Source organism: Balaenoptera physalus (assembly GCF_965194825.1).
Source record: "Balaenoptera physalus genome assembly, chromosome: 14".
Taxonomy (NCBI): domain Eukaryota; kingdom Metazoa; phylum Chordata; class Mammalia; order Artiodactyla; family Balaenopteridae; genus Balaenoptera; species Balaenoptera physalus.
Genome location: NC_138893.1, coordinates 6,427,871 through 6,452,857, shown reverse-complemented (window position 1 = coordinate 6,452,857; position 24,987 = coordinate 6,427,871). Strand labels below are relative to the sequence as shown.

Below are 24,987 nucleotides of genomic sequence, written 5' to 3'. Positions count from 1 at the left end.
TTGCCTGGAATGCGCATTGCAGTCTAGTTTAATGCTTAGTTCATTAATAAAATAATTAATAATAATTAATAATAATACTTTTTTCTTTCTCCATTTGTGGAGAGGATTTTCTGGGTTGGCAAGAGACTATTTTTAATCATTTCCCCAACACCTCCCACCTAGGATATTGGGGGGTGTGTGTGTGTGTGTGTGTGTGTGTGTGTGTATACAGATATGCATACATGTGCACACATTATTCAGATATGTATATATATTTTCCCTATATGGATTCCACATGTTTAAGTTAATTTTATTATAAAAAGTTAGTATTTTTGTAATTAGTTTGAGAGGAAACATTTCTATTGTTGGCCCAGAGTAAACTAATGTCATAAAGTTAGATCAGAAAATCAGCATACATTCAGTATATAGTCCTTAGTGAAGTGATAGTCAAAATATATTATACCGTTAGCGTAAAATTTGAGTAAAAATCTCAGAAGAGTGTGCACCTAACATTAAGCGAGGTTTTTTCCTTTTGTAAAGTGGGATGTGTGCGACTCGTCTTCTGTTTTAGCTTATTCATGTTTTCATCACGTTTCATGTATCATTTCCATAATTCTGAAAGCTAATACTCCTAAAATAAAGTCAGCTGTTACAGGGTGTTATTCTTTGAATGTACTACTGTACTTAGTTCCGAGTACTATCTTTCGGTTACTATCGATATTCATCGCACTACCTCAAGGTAGCTTCCTTCTTTCAAGCGGGTGGCCAGTTCTAATCCGGTACCGCTGCGAGTAGGGAAAGGACCGGGCCAGCAGAAAACACTCGGACCACGGGAAGAAGCCGACCCTCGTGACGTCATCCGAAGTGGAAGCGCCGGGACGCTCCCGGGACGCGCAGTGCCTGCGTGGGGCGCGGGAGTGCTCCGCGCATGAGCAATTCCACCTCCCCTCAGCAGCCGCCATTCCCCGTCTCGCTCCCCGGCGGGGAGAGGACTCAGGCGCCTCCAGTCCGCTCGGCGCCGCGGAGGGCGGGGTCTGGAACCTGCGCGGGCCGGGAGCTGAGGCCGAGCCTCTGCAGGTGTGTCGGAGGCCTCGGTGCGGGCGCTAGGCCGGGGGCGGGGGGAAGCCGGTCTCCGCGGCCGCGCCGAGTCGGAGACCCTGGCAGCCGCCGCCGCCGCCCCCGCTCTGAGCGCCGGACTGGCCTCCGAGGAGGACTGGGGAGGAGGCCAGGCAGGGGGCCTGGCGGGGAGGCTGGCTGTCCGCAGTGCGGTTCCTCCCCAGAAGCCGTTTTCTCCACCTGTATGAAAGGGGCGGCTGGAGGAGGCCTGGGACGCCGGGCTTAGCGGGACGGACGCGCGCGAGAACAGCCGTTTGTGACGTGGATGCCAAACCCGTCACGTCGGCGCTGGCGCGTGGGCGGCGCTGGCTGCTGGAGACGTGGGTTGTAAAGCCTGAGGGGCCCGGGCTGAAGGCCAGCGCCCGCCGGTAAATGGGCAGGTTAATCTGGGTACGACTCGGATACTCATCTGTAAAACTATAATAGCCTTTAGGGTCGTTTCTTGTATTGAATAGGGTAGTGCATATAAAGTACGATAAGGATTCAATAAAGGTGAGCTGCTTTTCTCATTAAAAGGTATGCTGTTCTTTTCATTATTGGCACATTTAATCATCTTAATCATCATAACCATCCTTTGAATCCGTATTTACCACCTCCATTTTAATAAATACAAGTCCGAAGGTTCAGAGAGAGAAACTGGCTTAGCCATCATTAGCAGGGATTTGTTTTACTCGGTATTTCATGCTGTTTCCCACCCTAAAATCCACAGCCTTGGGTTGTATTTAATCCAGTGATTGTCCCTGAGCACCACCAGAGTAGAGTGTAGTGGACCTAATCGTACAATGTAGTATTCTGTTTTCAAAAATTCTTGAGGCTTCATCTTTTTCTCCTCTAAATGTAGGCTGTATTAGGTCCTCTGGCTCTAGCAAGAGCAAGAATCAGTGCACCCCATTTGGAACCATATTCGAAGGATGTGATGACAATAGCTTTTCTAGCCATCTTGATCACAGCTCCAAATGGAGCTCTAATTATTGCCATTCTGGGACCTAAAGTTACTTACTCGCCATGATCCAAACAAAATGAAAGTGGAATTAGCAGGATTAGAACTTCATTAAAAAGTTGATTTGCCATCACCTGCCTGCTTCTCTTAATGAATTCTCTTACATGAGAGAAAAATTAAAAGGTACAAATATGTGGAGACTACACAGAACCAAGGAGTTAATAAATATATGATGTTACTAAAAAAAAAATAATAATAATTCTTGAGGCTTCCTTAGAGCTCCTGTGTAAAAGGTTAATTAAGGCCCTTCGTGCGTTCTCTAACCTGTCTCTATACCCAGACGACTGTTACACGTGTGAATTTAAACCATAGTTGAAACCCTGAATTTTAAGTTTTACTGGAGAAGCTGAGAATCCTATCCAGGCCAGAGGGGAAATGGGACAGACTTTTTTAAAGATGAAAACTGCGATTTCATCCATGCTCCATATTACGAAGGTGATATCATAATGCCTCTGATTGGATGGTGTATCTAGGCTTTAATAAGTAGGCATCGTGTAAGCACCAGGGCAGCTGGAAGTGGTTTCTTCTGCATGTGAGAAGGACCTCGGCATTTTGGCATCTAGTTACCTTTTGCTGCCCATGTGAAGTGCCTATTGTGGGATTATGGTGCCAAATTGTTATTTTAGAAGTTATATTTGTGTTAGTGTCAACAGTTTAGATGGCCATGTCAGAATTCATCAAGGCCTAATTACATTTTACTCTAGGCCCCAGCCCAGGGTTGGAGGGGACAGTGAATTCTGGGGTTCTGTTGGATTTGTGGTACTGAATGAAGACTTATAGAATCAGAATAGTACATGATTGTTTAAAATTACCTAATTCCTTCTCATGTTAAAGATAATAGCATAAGTGGGAAGCAGCCACATAGCACAGGGAGATCAGCTCAGTGTTTTTTGACCACCTAGAGGGGTGGGATAGGGAGGGTGGGAGGGAGACGCAAGAGGGAGGAGATATGGAGATATATGTATATGTATAGCTGATTCACTTTGTTGTACAACAGAAACTAACACAGCATTGTAAAGCAATTATACTCCAGTAAAGATGTTAAAAAAAAATAATAGCATAGAAACTAAGATAGTCACTAGGTTTGTTAATAGCAGAGCATAGCATAGAACTGAAGCCTCCCTGTCACTGTACCATATTTTAGTCAAAATAGGGTTTTTGGAGAAGTGATTTTGGAGAAACTGAAATTTAGAGAGATGAAACATCTTATTTTTGAGAGCTCTGAAGACTTTCTAACCTTGTGGGGTTTATAATATCAGTAGGAAAAATTGTTATGACATGTAACTTAAAAGATTTTCCATATCAATAGATGTTTCTCTTCAACATCATTTGTAATGTCAGCATAGGGTTCCATACTTTGGATATATATTATATACCTTGCTTAACTAATCTGCTATTATTGGACATTTAAGTTTTATATTCTTTTGTGTTATCTAGTAATGGACATATATTTTTAAAAACAGCCAATAGGAAAGAAATGTTTAGATTCAAAAATGTCCCAGATTCATCAAGATTATATGAGAGTCACCAGTGGACAGGTGGGTACTCCTTTATCATGGTCCTTCCTATTCCTTCTCATGGCTCAAAGAGATTTTCCCGGAGGTTTATCTTTTTACTAAAATGTTGTATGTAAATTTCTCACAGGTGATTCCTGACTGCAAGATAAGGTCTCTTATGACTTCTGTCTTCCAACTTTCCCTGTTCTGACTTCATAGTTTCTTTCCAATAGCAGCAGAAAATGAACAAGTTCCGGGTGAGTCATTTATTTACCTCTTAACTTTATTTCACTCTGTGTGTGCGTGTTTTCAGTGAATTTTATGAAAGAGAGCCCATATATTAAATTAGAAAAGAGGAAATCGTTAAAAATCACTTTCAGGGAAAATACTGTTTGAATACAACAGCAGTTCCAAGGTGTGGTCTGGGAGCCCCAAGACCCTTTCAGAGGGTTTGTGAGGTCAGAACATAATACCAAGATGCAAATTGCCTTTTACACTGACGACATTAGCACTGATGGTGTAAAAGCAATAGATTGCTGCCTGTCTAGCATACATCAGGATGATGACACCAATGACATTGTATTCCTCTGCAGTAATAAAAAAACTGCCACCTTTACTTAAGGATATCCTTGATGAAACAGTAAAAGTTACTAATGTTATTAAATCTTGACCCTTGAGTACACATCTTTTTAATATTCAGTGGGATGAAATGGGAAGTTCACCTAAAGTACCTTTGCGGCATACTGAAGTATGATGGTTGGTTGTCTTGAGGAAAAGCACTTGTGTGATTGATTTGTGAGCTCACCTAGCCACTTTTTTTCATGGAATATCATTTTTATGTGAAAGAGCAACTGGCAGACAAACAACGGTATTCACACGGTATTCAAACATTTTCTCAACAATGAGTGATGTGAGCCTGTCATTTCAAGGAAAATAACTGTTAGTATTTGTTGCTAATATTAAAAGTTGAGCTTTCAAGTGAAAATTAGAATGTTGGAAAACTTGTGAAGTTGACAAATGCTGATACTTAAAGACTTTTCTGATGAGATTGGTAAGGATGTTAACAAATGTGATTTTTTAATATTAAATAATAAAATGTGTCAACATTTGAGTCATATTTCTGATGTATCTGCTCAGAGGCAAACTCAAGCAGTTTAAGAGGACAGAGTGTTAGAAGTGAGGAACAGGGAATAAGTTGGTTAGGGAATGCCACTGTAAAAGGTAATATTTGAGGAATATCTTGAATTAAATGGGAGAGAGCCAGGTAGAAATCTGGAGGAAGAGCATACTACATAGTAGGAATAGCAAATGCATACACCCTGAGGCATGTTCCAGAAACAGTATTTAGGATACTGAAACTAGAGAGAAGTGAACTTTGGGGAGAACAGTAAAAGGTAAGATCTAAGAGGTAGAAGGGAGTAGAATATATATGACTTTGTAGGCTGTAGAAGACATGAATTTTGATTTTATTGGTTCATTAAATATTTAAAAAATCATACTTTATGCAAGTAATGTACATAATGTATATGTATAATTTAGGGAATACTGATTAAGTAACACCACTGTATCCCATATCTGGCTTAAGCAATGAAAATTACTAGTACTTTTGAAGCCCCTGTATGCCCTTCCTTAATCTCATCCCACCATTACCCAGAGAAAAGGAATCCTGAATTCTGTGGTAACCATTTCTTTGCTTTTTAAACTTAATTTTTAAAAACAAAACAGCATATTTAGTAATTAATTAAATGCCCAGCCCTTTGGTAACCCCTTGACGTAGTTTATCTTACATAATCCTCACAGCCAACTTTTGAAGTGTTGTTATTATTACTATTCCATAAATTTTCAGTGTGGACATTATCTATTATTAATTAGAGATCATAGCCTTTAGCCCTGATGGTGGAAAGAAAGAGAATGTAGAAAAATTTAACCTATTCTACGGTTCTGCTTTGGTCAGTCTTGAACACATTTATACCTTATATATGAAAATTTCCTTATCCAGCATTCGTTCAGGTGTGGCACATGATGTTTTTCTTACCTTATGCTCTGTAATTAACTGCTGAATGGTCAGTCTGGAACAAAAGAAATAACTAGTGAGCCTTTTTGTTTTTTGAAGTAGTTTTAAGTACAGTCATCACTACCTACTCTTGGAAAAATTTATTTTGTGCAGATAATTGGATTTTTTTAGGCATTTTGGCCAGATTAGAAAGTCTTTTTTATTCCTTCTTGCATCTCTCAAGTTCTGCTGCCATCAATTTCTGCTGTTTGAAAACATCCTTTATAGTTATTGTTTTTATTCTGCTTGCTTGTTGTTTTAGTGAGGGTCTGCTGGTGGAAATTTCTCAGTTTTCTTTATATGAAATATCCACGAAGAGCTTTTTCACTGTGTATAGAAATATTGGTTGACAGTTCTTACCTTTTAAAACACTGAAAAGCATTCATTGTCTTCTACTACTGGTACTATTGAAAATTCACCTGTTAACTTGTCACACCTTTAAAATAAGTTTGTCTGTTTTGGGCTAGCTGCTTTTTAAGATATCTTTTATCCTAGTATGTTTATATTTCTTTTTATCCTAATTAGATTTACTGTACTTCCCTTGGGTTGAGTATTTGAGTATTTTGTGTATTATATTGTATCTCCTTTGTTGACTTTGAAGCTTTATTTTTGTGTGTTATTTTGCTTATTGCTGAATCTGGAGATTACAACATGCACCATTAAAATAATGGTGTCTTCAAATACTGTATTCATGAACAGTGTAATAAACTTTTATCAGTATAATTCTCTTTACACCCTCCTCACCCTGTGGTCCTTGTCTTATATCTCACTTATACATATATTTTTAACCCCAAATACTTGTTATTTTTGCTTTAAACAGTATTCATCTTTTAAAGAAACGTGTGTGTGTGTGTGTGTGTGTGTAAATAAAACTCTTTTGTGTTTATGTACATATCTGCTTTGGGAGCTCTTTATTCCTTCCTACAGGTCTGGGGTTCTCTCTGATATCTTTTCCCTTCAGCCTAAGCAACTCATTTTATTATTTCATTTATTATTTCAGCACTGATGGTGACAAATTTACTTGGCGGGTCTTTCTGAAAACGCCTTTATTTCACCTTGGTTTTTGAAGGATATTTTGCTGGATATAGAACTTTGTCGAGAGTTTTCTTTGTATGTGCATTTTTAGGATGTCTTTGTCTTCTGGCTTGTGTTGTTTCTGATGAGAAGCTAGTCTTCATCTTATTGTTATCCACCTGAATATAATGTGTTCTTTTCCTCTGTGCTTAAGATTTTCATTTTATCTTTAGTTTTCAATAGTTAGACCATGATGCACACAGGCATGATTTGTTTTGCATTTATCCCTTTTGAAGGATGACAAAGATTTGTGGGTTGTTGCCTTTTTTTTTTTTAACATCTTTATTGGAGTATAATTGCTTTACGATGGTGTGTTAGTTTCTGTTGTATAATAAAGTGAATCAGCTATACATAAACATATATCTCCATATCTCTTCCCTCTTGCTTCTCCCTCCCTCCCACCCTCCCTATCCCACCCCTCTAGGTGGTCACAAAGCACCGAGCTGATCTCCCTGTGCTATGTGGCTGCTTCCCACTAGCTATCTATTTTACGTTTGGTAGTGTATATAGGTCCATGCCACTCTCTCACTTTGTCCCAGCTTATCCTTCCCCCTCCCCGTGTCCTCAAGTACATTCTCTAGTTGGTCTGCATCTTTATTCCCGTCTTGCTCCTAGGTTCTTCTGACCATTTTTTTTCTTTTTCTTTTTCTTTAGATTCCATATATATGTGTTAGCATACGGTATTTGTTTTTCTCTTTCTGACTTACTTCACTCTGTATGACAGTCTCTAGGTCCATCCATCTCACTACAAATAACTCAGTTTCATTCCTTTTTATGGCTGAGTAATATTCCATTGTATATATGTGCCACATCTTTATCCATTCATCTGTTGATGGACACTTAGGTTGCTTCCATGTCCTGGCTATTGTAAATAGAGCTGCAATGAACATTTTGGTACATGACTCTTTTTGAATTATGGTTTTCTCAGGGTATATGCCCAGTAGGTTGTTGCCTTTTATCATTTTTTAAAATTCTTGGAACTCACTCTTCAGATAGTTTCTTTGCATCATTCTCTTTTTCTTTCTAAAATCCCAATTTCAACAGTGTTGAAATATGTACATATTGTCCTAAATGTTCAGATGCTCTGTTTAGTTTGGGGTTTTTTTGTGTGTGTGTATGTGTCCTTTAGTTTGGATATTTCTACTGAGCTGACTGTTTTCAAGTTCATGGCATCCTTCTTTTGCTCTGTCAATTCTCTTCATTCATAAGCCTGTAGAATCCACTTCTGATGTTGTATCATTCAATTCTAAAAATTCCTGTTTTTTCTTTTGTTTTTCTTTCTCTGCTAAGATTCCCTATCATTTCATTTATATTCTCAATTTTTTTTCACTAGGTCATTTAGTTTTATTTATTTAGTTTTAGTGTAATTACTTTAAAATCCTTATCTGCTAATCCCAACATCTAGGTTAATCTGTAGGTCTGTTTCAATAGGCTCCTTTCTTCAGTATGAATAAAAATTTTCTACTTCTTTGCATGTCTCCTGTTTCTTTATTATGTGCTAGACATTATGTATAAAAGTACAGTAGGGATTGAAGTAAATAATACCTCCAGAAAAAGACACGTCCCTTCCTCTGTCTGTTCGCTAACTCAAATATGTAGCTGAGATGGCCCTGGGCTTTAGTGAGGTACTGTTCACCACCAGCTTCACATGATCGAGGGCAGTATCAAGGCTTTCCCTTCAGCAGGGCTTGGGTTGTGAACACCACCAAAGCTCCACTGATGTGCTTTTAGCTTAGCTACCAGCTTTTCTTTTGGGTGACTGAGGAGTTGCTGCCCTGTAGAGCTTTAAGCACCTGAGACATCTCTTCCTGCCCTGGTGCTCTGCTCCCAGCCTTTGGAGGGTTGTGGCCATGCACTCAGTAAAGGCCTGTGGGGGGGAAGTGGTGAGTGTTTGTATTTCAGAGCATCCATATAAATTATGGAGCTTTCCTTTGGTTCCAGAAACTGCTTCCGCAACTTAAAATAAACTGACCACTTTGAGACATTTGGTTGGAAGTAAAAAAGTTCTACAGATACTAATCTTATGTTTGGGGACCTCTTGAATGTGAAACTCCCACTCAGTCACCAGGTAGTATCAAAAGGCAAGTTGGTGTTGACTTGCTTTGGGACCAGGGTTCTTAGGGATGCTAATACATCACACAAGACCATAAGCAAACATTAAAAGTTTGTTAAAAGTTGAACCAGTTTCCTCTCTTCCCTGCTTGCCCACAAGAATGAAATAAGTTGTGGTTTTCTGTTGTCTTTTGAAATATTTGTCTCTTCTGAATTTTATCTTTTGTTCACCTTTGGATTCTCAGATCTCTGATTTTAGAAAACACTAGGTTAGGGGCTTGTTCTCATTGTTAAGGTTAAGATCAACTTCTCCTTTGCTTCTCAGAATTTGTTTCTATTCAGAATTTGTTTCTTTATGCTTATTTTAGAGATGGTGGCTCTGAGCTGCTTTCTGCTCTATATTTTTGCCCTGGCTATGAAATTTGAAAATGCCCTGAAAATGCTAACCAGAGGTATAAGACTCATCATAATTAATTTCATTTTTTTCTTGGATCTTTACCTCTCAAATTCTAGTGCTTAAGTTAATATTTGATGCTTTTGTATAGCTATTTTTAGTGTGTTTTGGGGGTTTTGTTTTTTCTTTTATTTATTTTTCTTTTTTAAAATTATAGTTGACTTATTTATTTTTAATTGTAGTAAAATACACATAACAAAATTTACCATCATAACCAATTTTAAATGTATAGCTCTGTGGCACTAAGTACATTCACATTGTTGTGCAACCATCACCACCATCCATCTCCATAACTCTCCACCATTCTACTTTCTGTCTCTATGAATTTGACTATTCTAGGTGCCTTATATAAGTAGAATCACATAGTATTTGTCCTGGCTTATTTCACTCAGAACAGTGTCTTCAAGGTTCATCCATGTTGTAGCATGTCACAGAATTTCCTTCCTTTTAGAGGCTGAATAATATTCCATTGTTTGTATATATTACATTTTGCTTATGTAATGTACATAATTTTGTTTACATTTGTTGATGGACACCTGGGTTGCTTATACCTTGTAGCTATTGTGAATAATGTTGTTATTATGAACACTGGTGTACAAATATCTGTTTGTGTCCCTGCTTTGAATTCTTTTGGATACATAACTAGGAGTGGAATTGCTGCATCATATGGTAATTATATGTTTGATTTTTTTTGAGGAACTGCCATACTATATTCCATAGTGGCTGGACCATTTAACATTCCTACCAGCAATGCACAAGGGCTCCAGTTTCTCCACATCCTTGCCAGTATTTGATATTTTCTGATTTTCTTTGTTTTTTGGGTCTTCTTTTTTTTGAGAGTAGTAATGGGTGTGAAGTGGTTTTGTTTTGTGCTTTGTTTTTATTTTTATTTACTTTCTAACTTACAGCAAAATTCACTTTTTTTGGATGTACATTTCAATGACTTTTGACACATGCATAAAGACATGTAATCATCACCACAGTCAAGATACAGAACAGTTTAATCACCTCAGAATTTCCTTGGTTCCCTCTATGTAGTCTCCCCATCACTGATTCCTAGCAATCACCAATTTATTCTTCATCTGTATAGTTTTGCCTTTTCCTGAATGTCATGTAAATTGAATCACATAGTATGTAGTTTTTTGAGACTACCTACTTTCACTTAGCATGATGCATTTGAGATTCGATCATGCTGTTGCATATATCAGTAGTTCTTTTTTTTACTGCTAAATAGTATTCAGTTGTATGTGTATACCCCACACACCAGCTGAAAAATATTTGTGTTGTTTCTGGGTTTTTTTGGCAATTATGAAAAGAGCCGTTACAAACATTTGCATTCAGATGTCTGTGTGTACACAGATTTTAATTTCTCTTGGGTAAATACCTAGGCATGTGCTTACCGTGTCATATGGTACTGTTATAATTAACTTTATAAGAAACTGCCAAACTGTTTTCCTGAGTAGCTTGTATTCTTACCACAATGTATCAGAGTTCCACTTGCTTCCCATTCTTTTTTTTTTTCTTCTTTATTTCTTTATTTTTGGCTGCATTGGGTCTTTGTTGCTGCATGCGGGCTTTCCCTAGTTGCGGCAAGCGGGGGCTACTCTTCCTTGCGGTGCGTAGGCTTCTCATTGCCGTGGCTTCTCTTGTTGCAGAGCACGGGCTCTAGGCGCACGGGCTTTAGTAGTTGTGGCACACGTGCTCAGTAGTTGTGGTGCAGGGGCTTAGTTGCTCCGCGGCATGTGGGATCTTTCCGGACCAGGGCTCAAACCTGTGTCCCCTGCATTGGCAGGCAGATTCTTAACTACTGCGCCAACAGGGAAGTCCCTTGCTTCCCATTCTTGTCAGCCCTTGGTATTTCAGTTTTTTTTTTCTTTAAGTCATTTTGATTGGTGTGTATTGCTATCCCATTATGGTTTTAATTTTCATTTTTCTAATGACTAATGATACTGAAAATCTTTTGATGTGCTTGTTTGTTATCCATACATCTTCTTTTGTGAGTGTCTCTTCAAATCTTCTGTTCATTTTTAAATTGGGTTGTTTTCTTAATGAATGTTGAGAGTTCTTTATATGTTCTGGATACAAGTACAATGCTTTGTTAGATTTGTGATTTTCAAGTATTTTCCTATCTGTGGCTACTCTTTTCATTCACCTAACAGTGTCTTGCACAAAAACGTGATGAACTCCAAATTTTTCTTTTTAGTTTCTTTTGGTATCATGTCTAAAAAGTCTTTGCTTATCTCGAAGTCACAAAGACTTTTCTTCTAAAAAATTTTGGAGTTTAACATTTTATATTTAGGTCTATAATTGGTTTTGAGTTGATTTTTTTATAAAGTATAAGTTATTGGCTCATATAACGCTCATTTTTATATATAGATGCCCATTATTTCCAGTGCCATTTATTGAAAAGCAAAGGTATATATGTTATCTTAATATATATTAACTTAGCACATATACGATAGATACAGAAATAATTAAAGATATGTGTATAAACATGAGTTAATATGCAAACATACATTTACTAACTGTCTGCTGAGAGGGCCTATAAGCAGTGACACCTCAGTATCCATGAGCAAACCCAGCACACAGATCTTGGTTTCTAAATATCATTCTACAGTAAAAGGAACCAGAATTCCATGGAGAAATTGATTGATTCTGGGGCTGAGGCGAGGGTAATACAAAATAAGTCCAGAGCATTTTGTACTATCAGAAATTAAGGAAGTGCTCAAAAACAGAGTGATGGGGACACGTCAAATGGACATGGGCGCCAACCCGAAAGAGCTTCTCATGGCAAAGCTGGAACAATTTGAGCAACAAAATAAATAACATGGTATTGGATTCTAACCCAAAGCATTAAATATTTGAGACCATACTGATATAAGTAAATGATTGAATAAATAAATAAATGGGGAAAAGAGAGCCCTTTGAAGGATTCCAAGTAATATATCTAGATTCTGCCCCCTCTTAGAGGTGGGGCTTATTCCCTCTTTTCTCGATTATGAGCTAGACTTAGTGATTTGCTTTCAAAGAATGGACTATGAAAAAGAAACATAATTACAGTGGAGAAAAGTGGCAAACACTACCTTAAAACGTGATCCAGGTTAACATCACCCGTGATATCATGTACCCCCTGATATATTGTGATAAGAAGCATTCTTTGTTATTCTCCCACAAAACCTAAAATCTCAGTCTAATCAAGAGGGAAAACACCAGACAAATCCAAATTAAAGGGCATTCTAAAAAGTATCTGTTTAGTATTCATCAAAATTGTCAAGGTCATATAGAACAGGTAAGACTGTCACAAACCAGAAGAGACATGACAACTAAATGCAATATAGTATCCTGAATTAGATCTGGAATAGATAAAGGGACATTAAAGAAAAGACTGGTGAAAGTCTGGAGTTTGCTTAATAATCCATTTGTTTCAGCACTATTTTTTTGAAAAGACTATCCTTAATCCACTGAATTTCTTTTGAACCTTTATCAAAATTATATGTGTGGTTCTATTACTGTACACTGTTTTTGTTCCAGTGATCTGTGTGTTTATCCTTTTGCTAGTAACACAATTAATATAGCTTTGCAATAAGTCTTGAAATCAGGTAGTGGATTTGCTGATATTTTGTTGAGGATTTTTGTACTTACAACCATGAAAGATATTGGTTGGTAGTCACTATGGTGGTAAATGTTTAACCAGATTTTGGGTACTGGGAGAGAAATCTGGTTTGTACTGTTTACCAATTTCTATGGTATAAATATCCCTGCCGTGGCTAATTTCAAGCTACAAAATGATGTTAACCAATTGCCCAAAATTTGACAATCAGCACTCTTGATCTGGTACAAACAGGTGCAAGCCACCACTGTAGTTTTCTGACAATGCTTTTGTTAGGTTTGGGTATCAGGGTAACGTGGGCTTCAAAAATGAGTTGAGAATGGTTCTCTCCTGTTTGTTTTATGGAAGAGATTGCATATAATTGGTATTGTTTCTGCCTTAAATGTTTGGTGGAATTCACCACTGAGACCTGAAGATTTCTTTGTTAGAAGGTTTTGTTGGTTTAAATGAAGTGAAATTCACATAATATAATATTGACCATTTTAAAGTGTACAGTTAGGTGACATGTAGCACATTCACAATGTTGTGGGACCACTACAACATATAGTTCCAAAACATTTTTGCCATCCCCAAAGAAAACCCCATTCCCATTAAGCAGTCATTACCTAGTCCCTCTCCCTTTAGCCTCTGGCAATTACCAATCTACTTTCTGTCTCTGTGCATTTACTTATTCTGGATATTTCATATAAGTGGAATCATATAATATGTACATTTTCTATTTGGCTTCTTTCACTTAGCATAATGTTTTCCAAGTTCATTCACCCTCTACCATGTATCAATACTTCATTTTTATGGCAAAATAATACTCCATTGTATGTTTATACCACAGTTGTTTATCTGTTCATCCACTGATGGACATTTAGGTGGTTTTCACTTTTTGGCTGTTGTGAATAGTGTCACTATGAACTTTTGTGTACAAGTATGCTGGGTTGTATGGTATTTGTATGTTTAACTTTCTGAGCAACTGCCAAACTTTTCCACAGCAGCTGTACCGTTTTACATTCCCACAAGCAATATATAAGGGTTACAGTTTCTCCACAACCTCCCCATCACCTGTTATTTTCTGGTTTTGTTTTTTTAAAAAAAAAACACCCATCATAGTGAATATGAAGTGGTATAATTGTGGTTTTGATTTGAATTTCCCCTAAGGACTAATGATGTCGAGCATCTTTTCATGTGCTCATTTGTATAACTTAGAGAAATGTCTGTTCAATTTCTTTGCCCATTTTCTGGCTGGGTTATCTTTTTTGTTATTGAATTGTAAGTATATTATATATATTCTGGATAATACACCTTTATCAGATATGCAATTTGCAAATATTATATTCCATTCTGTGAGTTGTCTTTTTCCTATTTTGGTAATATCCTATGATGCATACAAGTTTTATTTATATATATATATATGTATGTATATATATGTATATGTATGTATATACATATATGTATATGTATGTATATGTATGTATATATATTTCCTTAGCTGCCACGCCACATGGCATGTGGGATCTTAGGTCCCTGACCAGGGATCAAACCTGCGCCCCTTGCATTGGAAGCGTGGAGTCTTAACCGCTGGACCGCCAGGGAAGTCCCCATAAAAGTTTTAAATTTTGATAAAGTCAGTTTATTTTTCTTTTACTGCTTGTACTTTTGGTGTCACATCTAGAATCCATTGCCAAATTCAAGGTAAGGAAATTTATTCCTATGTTTTCTTCTGAGTTTTATAGTTTTAGCTCTTAATATTTAGGTCAATGATCTATTTTGAGTTAATTTTTTTTATATGGGGTGAGGTAGACGTCAGGTTTCATTCTTATGCATGTGGACATTTGGTTGTCGCAGTGCCATTTGTTGAAGAAACTATTCTTTCTCCATTGAATGGTCTTGTCTTCCTTGTTGAAAATCAGGTGGCCATAGATGTATGGCTTTATTTCTAGACTCTCATTTCTATCCCATTGGACAATATGTCTATCTTCATGTCAATCACACTGTTTTGATATTGTAGCTTTATAGTAAGATTTGAAATAAGTGTGAGTCCTCCAACTTTGTTTCTTTCCCAATTTTGTTTTGACTGTTAGGGACTTCTTGCAGTTCCATATGAATTTGCGGATTGGCTTTTCCATTTCTGTGCAGAAGTCATTGGGATTTTATTAGGGATTGCACTGAACTTGTAGATTCCTTTGAGTAGTACTGTCACTTGAACTATATTAAATCTTATTATAGTCTATGAACACAGAATGTCATTTCTTTTATTTAGGTCTTCTTTAATACTTCCAGCAATGTTTTGCAGTTTTAAGTATATAAGTCTTATACCTCCTTGAGTAAATTTATCCCTAGGTGTTTTATTCTTTTTGATGCTACATTAAATGGGATTGTCTTAATTTCTCTTTTGGATTTTCATTACTGGTATATAGAAACACAACCGATTTTTGTGGGTTGATCTTATAATTCTGCAACATGCCGACTTTGTTTATGAGCTCTATTAGTTTTTGTTTTTGTGGATTCTTTGGGATATTCTATATGTAAATGAATGTCATCTGCAAATAGAGATAGTTTTTTTTTTTTTCCTTTCCAATTTGGGTGCCTTTATATCTTTTTCTTGTCTAACTGCTCTGGCTAGAACTTCCAGTACAGTGTTGATTAGAAGTGGCAGAAGCAGGCATCCTTGTCTTGTTCCTGGTCATAGGGAGAAAGTTTTCAGTCTTTCACTACTGAGTATGCTATTACCTGGGGTAGAGGTGGATTAAAAATGTTATCATTTTGAGGAATTTCCTTCTATTTCTAGTTTACTGAGTGTTTTTTATCATGAAAGAGTGTTGAAGTTTGTCAAACACTTTTTGTGCGTCAATTAAAATGATCTTCTACTTTTTCCCCTTTGCTCTATTACTGTAATTGATTGACTTTTGTATGTTGAACCACTCTTGCATTCCTGGGATAAATCACACAAGGTCATGGTGTAGATTATAATCTATTTTTTTATTTTGTTGGATTTGATTTACTAGTAATTTGTTAAAGGTTTTCATCTTTATATTCATAAAAGATATTTTAACTCTTTATCGAGTAGAATGCTTATTTCCACTTCATTTAATTCTTTTTCTGAGGTTTTGTCTTGTTCTTTTGTTTGGAACATATTCATCTGTCTCCTCATTTTGCCTAATCCTCTGTTTTTATTTCCATGCATTTGGTAGGTTGGTTACATTTCCCAATCTTAGAGAAGTAATCTTATGTAGGAGATGTCCTCTGAGGCCCAGCAGTGTACTCCCCTCTGATCACCAGAGCTATAAGCTCTACGGGTTCCCTATTTGTGGGCTACATGAATCCTTCCTTGTTGCGGGGCCGACTATTGTGGGCACACTGGTAGGCAGGGCTGACCCTCAGCCCTGTTGGAAGCCAGGCCCTGCCTCATGCAGTGGCTCTCGGCCCACTGTTGGGAGGGGCTGGGTCCCTGCCTGGCTAGCTGCACGGCCTGTGGGGTGCCTGGACTGGGACCCAATGTGGCTGGCTGCATGGCCTGAAGTGTCCTGGGATTGGTGATGGCCCATTGGTGGGCATGTAAGCCTCCAGCACTAATAGGCTAGAGGGAGGACTCCAGAATGGTTCCTATTAGCACCAGTGTCCTCATGGTAGAACAAGCTCCCAAAATGGCTGCTGCCAGTGTCTTTGTCTCCAGGGGGAGTTCCAGTTGCCTCCTGCCTCTCCAGGAGGCTCTCCAAGATCAGCAAGTGGGTCTGAGGTAGGCTCCTTTCAAATTACTCCCTCTGCACTGTGACTTGGAACGTGTCGGATTTTTGCATGCGCCCTTTAAGAGTGGAGTCTCTGTTTTCTACAGCCCTCTGGCTCTCAAGCCGCACTGGCTTTCAAAGCCAGACGTTCTGGGGGTTCGTCTTCCTGGTGCAGGACCCCCCAGGCAGGGGAGCCCAATGTGGGGCTCGGACCCCTTACTCTTTGGGGAGAACCTCTACAATTTTGATTATCCTCCCATCTGTGGGTCACCTACTCGGGCGTGTGGGTCTTGACTATACTGTGTCTTTGCCCCTCCTACCCATGTCATTGTGGTTCCTTCTTTGTATCTTTAGTTGTGGGGAATCTTTTCTGCTACTCTTCAGATAATTTTCAGAGATCGTTGCTCTGTGAATAGTTGTAATTTCAGTGTGCCTGTGGGAGGAGGTGAGCTCAGAGTCTTCCTTCTCCACCATCTTGGCCATCCTTTGTGACCATCTTTTATCTTGTACATACTTCTGTCATAGCACCTGCTATGCATATTGCATTTAAGAATTTAATCTTTGCCTCCCTGTCAGCATGTAAGCTCCCTGATGACAAGAATAGTTGCTTTCATTCATCTCTGTATCTCTGGCAGAGTTCCAGGCATGGAGTGATATCTGAGTAAATATATACTGAACAAATATTTTATATATGTATAAAGCAGGGTGGCAGTATATCTAACTCTCCAGAATAAATACTATAGTTAGCATATTAACAGTTCACATGTCTTTTTGATGGTACTGTATTTTGATCACTTCAGTTTTAACTGAAATATGTTGTTTCAGGGACCAGTAACATTCAAGGATGTTACTGTGGAATTCACCCAGGAGGAGTGGCAGTTGCTGGATGCTGCTCAGAGGACCCTGTATAGGGAAGTGATGCAGGAGAACTATCGTCACCTCATCTCAGTGGGTGAGGAAATCTTCCCTATCTGTAACTCCCAGTAGTTTGCATTTCCTTTCTCAGTTACTGGAATTTGTTAAGTCTCCTATAGGGTTGAATATTAGCTTTGTTTTAGGGGTCAAAGTTGATGAATCCATTTTGGGTACCAGAAAATTATTTGTGTCCCCATGCACTCCACTGATACAATCTAAATTTGCCAAGCTTATGTGGGACATTCCTTGTTCTGCTCCTAAACTGCACTTCCTTATCCTTCAGAGTTGCTGTATTCCAAGCAATTTGTATTATTTTCTTTATCTTTCTATTAATAGGTTATTGTGTGAATAAGCCAAATGCAGTCTTCAAGTTGAAGCAAGGAAAAGAGCCATGGATATTAGAAGTAGAATTTCCACGTCGGAACTACCCTGGTAAGTTAGAAATTATAACCTGTGAGGAGGTTGGTGCCTTTGACTTTTGAAATTTTTTTTTTTCAGGAATCTCGTTTTTAAATGTCCTATACTTTTGGAAATGATTGAGGATACCTGATCTGCATATGTAAGCAACATAAATCACAACTCCAGTTTTCGTTCTCCATCTAAATTCCCTCTTTTGCTTGACATTTTTTTAAAGTAATAACTCTCTGTAGTTGTTTTATTTTTTAATTAATTAATTAATTAATTTATGGCTGTGTTGGTTCTTTGTTTCTGTGCGAGGGCTTTCTCCAGTTGCGGCAAGTGGGGGCCACTCTTCATTGTGGTGCGCGGGCCTCTCACTATCGCGGCCTCTCTTGTTGCGGAGCACAGGCTCCAGACGCACAGGCTCAGCAGTTGTGGCTCACGGGCCTAGTTGCTCCGCGGCATGTGGGATCTTCCCAGACCAGGGCTCAAACCCGTGTCCCCTGCACCAGCAGGCAGACTCTCAACCACTGCGCCACCAGGGAAGCCCCCTGCTTGACATTTTTTAAATAGATTTACTTCTCTTCCCTATATACTAACTCTGACTTAAACTTTCATTTTGTCTTTTTTCTAGAATTCCCAGTTACTCCTTGCCATTAAAGTATGCAACTATAATCTTAAAATCTGTCTCATAAATTTTTTCAAATGCCACTTTCCTCCTTTCATTAACAACAAAATGCCTTAGTTTTTTCAGCACCGATTTTAATTTCCTATTCTCTCTTTAAACTCTGAAATCAGGTTACAAATCATTATGCTTTTCATCAGTTATATTATTTTGGAGTTGATACAAAATACACCTAATTTTCAGTCAAGAACTAGTCTGGCGCTTTGTTGCCTACTGCATCTTATTATTATTTATATATTTATTTTTGGCTGCGTTGGGTCTTCATTGCTGTACGCGGGCTTTCTCTAATTGCGGCGAGTGGGGGCTACTCTTGGTTGCAGTGAGCGGGCTTCTCATTGCGGTGGCTTCTCTTCTTGCGGAGCACGGGCTTCTAGGCGCGCAGGCTTCAGTAGTTGTGGTTCGCGGGCTCTAGAGTGCAGGCTTGGTAGTTGTGGCGCACAGGCTTAGTTGCTCCGCGGCATGTGGGATTTTCCCGGACCAGGGCTCGAACCCGTGTTCCCTGCATTGGCAGGCGGATTCTTAACCACTGGGCCACCAGGGAAGCCCTGCTTCTTATTTTTCCTTGTGGCCCCAAAACACATGCCAATTTTCATTTCATCTGCTCTCTTAAATGTCTTTCATACATAAGATCTTATTTCATGAATATCCAAGTTAACCTTGCACATGTCCTTATCAAATAACTTTTTTTATGTTTTCCCCATAAATGCCATGAAATTCTAACCCCAAGCCTCTGCTCATAATCTTTCACTTTCTTTCAAGCATTTAAAGATGAATAAATAGGAAGGTCCATAAAGATTCTAGAACAATGTTGAATAATTACTCTTTAAAGATCATGTAGCAAATTGAAGCAGAAATGTGGGAGCTAAGATATGAAAGCAGAATAAGACTAGTGTTGAGTCATAGGTAACTCTGTTTTGGAGATGCAGTATTTGGTGGTCAGCATTGAAAATCTCTGGTGCTACAACTGGGAATTCGTTCTGTTATAAGGATGGCTTGCACTCTGCTTTTCTTTAATCTTTCCTTTTGGATGTATGTGTTTCTGGGTCTTCTGAACCAGCAAAAATTAAGCCAACTAGATAGAGAGGAATTTTCCTCTAAACATGAGGAAATGGATGTTCTGAGAAAGTCACTTTAGTGTTGACATCTAGATTGTTGTATATGGGTAAAGAGGAATAAGTGGAAGTTTATAGTCTACTAATTACTAGGAATCCTAACACAGTAAACTAGGTTTGAGTGGGTACAAGACCTATACTTTAGCTCCTTCATCCAATTTAATCTTTCCTCTGATATTTCCAGTGAACACAGTTGTCTACTAATTTTTATTTTCACCCTACTTACTATTCATTGCCCTTTATGGACTCACAGCATTCTCTGTGAGTTTCACATTCCTGTTCAGCAGCACTTTGAATATCTTTTGTTCTCTGCTCCCTGTTCTTTGTGTTTTTTTTTGGCTTAACCTTCTCCAGGTTTTTAATATCATATTTGTAGTGTCAAAGATACTTGGGTTTATAACCAGCTCCCTTCCCTCTGCTATAGTGTTATTTAGTGTTATTTATGTTTCTTCTAAACCACTGAGATAGAGGAAGTTTGCACTTGAGAGTTCCTTCATTTGAGGATATTGGCCTGAAGCCTAAGAATCCACCCTATGACCATAATAATGTGTTAAGATTTTTATGGTATTAAATTTTGGATTCCTTTGTAGAAGACCTATGGAATACTCATGACCAAGGAGCAAGATACCAGGAAAGCCAAGCTAAAAATTCAAGGCAAGTTCAAGAATTCAATTTTGAGATTAGAAGCTTTGTAAGAAAGGGTCTTGATGGGGGTACTAGAAGTGAGACAGCACTAGTTAATAATAAATGTGAAAAGACTAACACTGGAGCAAATTCCAAAGAACATAGTCCAAATGGGAAAGCCCTGTTTCATAATAGAGACCTTTTTTATAATTCAAGATTAGGAGATTACAACTTTGAAACAGTCTTTTGATTCTTCTTACTTACACGATAAGGGAGGCTTTATTACACAAAGTGGAGTTCAGGCAGTTGAGAGACCTATAATGCAAGTGAAATTCCTTCTACCAAATGTTAAACCATAATGTATTTCAACATAGAATATTCACAATGGATAAGCCCTATGAAGCTAATGAATATTGGAAAAATCTCTAGAAATTGGTTCTCAGAGTTACTTGGAAAATATACACAGCAGACCAAAAAAAAAAAGCCTTATACGTTAATGAATCTGGAAATTTCTCTCTAGGAATGGAGAACTCACAAAACATCAGAAAACTCATACCAATGAGAAAGCCTATAAATGCAATGAATGTGGAAAGTCCTTCTGCCAGAAGTCTGTCCTCATAATACATGAGCATACTCATTCAAAGGACAAACCCAGTGAATGTGGGAAATCTGTCTCTCGGAATGGAGACCTCACAAGACAACAGAAAACTCCTACCAGAGAGAAGACCTATGAATGTAAAGATTGTAAGAAAACTTTCTACCACCTGTCATCTCTCAGTAGACATTTGAGAACTCATGCAGGAGAGAAACCCTACGAATGTAATCAGTGTGAGAAATCCTTCTACCAGAAGCCACACCTCATGGAACATCAGAAAACACACACAGGAGAGAAACCCTATGAATGTACTGAATGTGGGAAGTTCTTCTACGTTAAGGCATACCTCATGGTACATCAGAAAACACACACAGGGGAGAAACCATATGAATGTAAGGAATGTAGGAAATCCTTTTCCCAGAAATCACACCTCACAGTACATCAGAGAACACATACAGGGGAGAAACCCTATAAATGTAAGGAATGTGGGAAATTCTTCTCTAGAAATTCACACCTCAAAACTCATCAGAGAACTCACACGGGAGAGAAACCCTATGAATGTAGGGAATGTGGGAAATGCTTCTACCAGAAGTCAGCCCTAACAGTACATCAGCGAACTCACACAGGGGAGAAACCCTTTGAATGTAATAAATGTGGAAAAAACTTTTACTATAAATCAGACCTCACTAAACATCAGAGAAAACACACAGGGGAGAAGCCCTATGAATGTAATGAATGTGGTAAATCTTTCTCTGTGAATTCCGTCCTCAGATTACATCAAAGGACTCACACAGGGGAGAAACCCTATGAATGTAAAGAATGTGGGAAATCCTTCTCTCAGAAATCACATTTTGTCATACATCAGAGAAAACACACAGGAGAGAAACCCTATGAATGTCAGGAGTGTAAGGAAACTTTTTTCCAGAAATCAAAACTCACTGCACATCAGAAGACACACACAAAGGGAAAAGCTTATAAAGAGTATAAATTGGGAAGTTCTTCTGTCTGAATTTATCCTTCAGAATAATCAGATAATTTACATGAGACAAAAACCTTATGAAATATCATCAGTATGGGAAAATTTCAGCCACAGTCTTTCATCATGGAGAGAAAGTCTGTAAATCTTTTAGGGAGAAATTTTTACCATATATCAGACTTTTACTAAGTATCAGACAACATAGATGGTAGAAACACTACAAATTGTAAAACATGAGGGAAACCTCTCTTTCAGAAGTCATACTTTATTGTACAGTATAGAAACCATACGAGAGAAATCCTATAAGTGAATGTAAGGAAATTTCTGTCAGGGTAGCCATCATTTAGACATCCAAAAGCTCACATGAGTGAGAAATTCCTATCAGTATCCTGACCATTCAGAAATCTTTTTATATCATTTGGACTCAGAACACTCTAAAAGGGGATAATCACAAAGACTGAAACACATATGGAAGGCTTTATCAAGAAGTGATGTTTTGGTGAATGTCAGATCAATGATAAAGTATAGAACCTTTATAAGTATTTTAAATATATGAAAGCTTTTCAACAAAAATTCTAAGAGACTCTGTACTGAGGGTAACACTTATACTAGAAGTCATGTTGCAGAAATCTGATTACAAGGCTGTTGTTTTTCTTTTAAAGAAACCTGCAAATATCTAGATATCTGGAGCTTTTTAAAAAGCACAAATAAATTGAAGAACCAGGTGACATCATTAAACACATGTGAAGAGTCCTTTAGTATGTAGAACTTATGTGTGAATGTCAGTGTGCTACAGAACACAGATTGTGGATGTTTGATGTGCATGTGAACCCATCCATAACTGTACATAGGGAAATATGTAGCCTTGTTTAGTTCAGTAACTTTTAAGTATATGAAGATATCTCATTAAGTCTCAGCAGTGACTTCTGTTAATAGAATGTGTATTTAAGTTTAATACTCTTTTAAAATTATAATGTATCTTTTCCTCCTATTTCTGAATGGATATGGATTTTACTGAACTAATCCTTCAGAAAGAAGCTAAAAATGTTTTTGTAAATTTTTCAACTCTCTCATGGTCAGCCAAATTTTACATTAGGGATACATTTTTTTTATAGGAAAAACCTAAGTTCATTTTAAAAAACAGCTGAAAACACCCTACACAATAAAAAAAAAATAATGCTATGTAAAGAAACGTCTGTCTTAGTGTTTTAGCAGATTGCAGAGCTGTCTGAATTTGTATTTTGTATGAGAGTCCTAAATGTTCTTCACTACCTTTTTCTTCCTGGTAGAAGCAACATGACATAGAGGTTAAGAGTGTGGACTCTGGACTCCTACTGCCCAGGCTCAGTTTCCAGCATGAAGCATGCACTTAACCTCTCTGTGCCTCAGTTTCCTTTTCTATAAAAAAGAAGTGATAATAACAATATGTTAGGATTGCTGTGAGGTGTAAATGAGTTAATATTTTTAAAGCACTTAGAATAGTGCCTGAGACACAGGAAGAGCTATATGTTAGATACTGCCATCATTATAATTTGTATTTCTTGAATTATGTTGCAAAATAAATAAAAGGTTGGCTACCAGCATTCATCCCTCACTTTATTGCTGTAGTGCCTTGGTTTGGTTTGGTTGTACATTTTTCCACAAGTGATTCAGATCTGGCCCACTGCCTGCAAGCTAAGAACGGTTTTACATTTCTGAATGGTAGAAAAACTAAAGAATATCTTGTGACATGTGAAAATTATATGATATTCAAATTTAAGTGTCTATAAATACAAATTTTATTACAACACTAATACAAAAACAAAAAAAAGCAAAAAACATTCGTACCTGTTTTGCCTGTGGCTGCCTTCACATTACAGTAGCAGAGGTGAGTGTTATGAAGAAGACCACATGCCTCACAGGGCCTAAGAGAGTTACTATCTGGTGCTTTACAAATTTAAGTTTTCTTAGAGCTGAAAACATCACAGCCAGTGTAAAGGTATACTTTTATATATGGTATGTGTTCCAGAAATGATGCATATAGCAGTCTGTGGGTAGGTGGGGGTTTTTCCAATATATTTATTATGTGCACTATATTTATATGTTACAAGAATAAGCATTAGAATTTTTTTCAAATAAATGTGTTTTACCCGCTGGATTGTCGTAACATCGAAGCAAATTTCCTGATGGAATGTAGCAGTAAATTATGAAATAAACATTGTCTAAATTAAATTAATTGATCCCTACTCACAGTATTCCTGTATTTTCTTCCATGTCAGTGGCCAGTTTTCCCTGTATCATTTTTTAAAAAATATTTATTTATTTTGGCTGAGCCAGGTCCTAGTTGTGGCATGTGGACTTCTTAGTTGTGGCACACAGACTTCTTAGTGGCAGCATGCGGACTCTTAGTTGTGGCATGCGGGATCTAGTTCCCCAACCAGGGATCGAACCCGGGCCCCCTGCATTGGGAGTGCAGAGTCTTACCTACTGGACCACCAGGGAAGTCCCCCTGTATCATTTTTTAATTTTCTCACTATCTCATAATAAAGTACATCTTTATGTCATACTTAACTAATGCAACCCAATAACAAACAAAAGCAAAATAGAATACCCAACTCCACCAGCTACATTGCTAGTAAAATTATTTTATTGCCCACGCTTCATAGAATTGTCAAATGCTACTCCAATCTAAATCCTGCCATCTTGGACCAATGCAGCCTGTGGTGGGGGACTTGGAAGGCAGGGGACCCAGCCTGGGAGCCCAGCAGGCTTCCTGGGCCTGAGTGGGCAGGGCAAATGCCCTCTGCTGCTCCTCTCCTGCTCCTCCGGTCCTGGAGGGCCCCTCCTGCCTGCCTCTCTTGTTCTCCCCCAGCCTCCTTCCTATGCCCCCAGGACCAATGTGGCCTGGAGCAGGCCTATGAGGGCACAGGACCCGGCCCGAGAGCAGGGCAGACTTCCCTGGCCGACTGGGCAGGGGAAACGCTTGGTGTGCTCCCCCCTGATTCAAGCCCCAGAGGGTCCCTCCAGGCGTGGGAACCCCTCTCCCTTCTCAGCCACCCCTCAGGGGTGCCAGTCCTGTCCGGCCTCCACTTCTCCACACCCCTCAGTCCCCGCACATCCTATTGGTTCACTTGGGGTTCCTCACATCTCCT

At 38.3% G+C, this 24,987-nt stretch overlaps 1 protein-coding gene across 4 annotated transcripts; it reads left to right on the top strand.

Annotated features, from left to right (window-relative positions):
* The first annotated feature begins 785 nt into the window (after positions 1-785).
* ZNF25 (zinc finger protein 25) lies at positions 786-24,081 on the top strand. 4 transcript variants are annotated; one of them, XM_082425606.1, is made up of 7 exons: positions 786-1,056; positions 3,559-3,633; positions 3,740-3,848; positions 17,376-17,502; positions 17,802-17,897; positions 20,252-20,315; positions 20,806-24,081. In XM_082425606.1, exons 3-7 carry the CDS (start codon positions 3,834-3,836, stop codon positions 21,887-21,889), a joined length of 1,386 nt encoding a protein of 461 aa, XP_082281732.1. In that variant the 5' UTR covers positions 786-1,056; positions 3,559-3,633; positions 3,740-3,833; the 3' UTR covers positions 21,890-24,081. The 4 variants fall into 4 exon arrangements, with proteins under 4 accessions (XP_082281732.1, XP_082281731.1, XP_082281730.1 ...); XM_082425605.1 differs by having other exon boundaries at positions 3,533-3,633; XM_082425607.1 differs by lacking the exon at positions 786-1,056 and adding an exon at positions 1,072-1,485 and having other exon boundaries at positions 3,533-3,633.
* Positions 24,082-24,987: the final 906 nt, after the last annotated feature.

Coding starts and splice junctions, on each gene's coding strand:
- ZNF25 (XM_082425606.1), top strand. Junction 17,898..20,251: donor TCCACGTCGGAACTACCCTG/GTAAGTTAGAAA, acceptor ATTCCTTTGTAG/AAGACCTATGGAATACTCAT. Junction 20,316..20,805: donor AGCCAAGCTAAAAATTCAAG/GCAAGTTCAAGA, acceptor ATTTCTCTCTAG/GAATGGAGAACTCACAAAAC.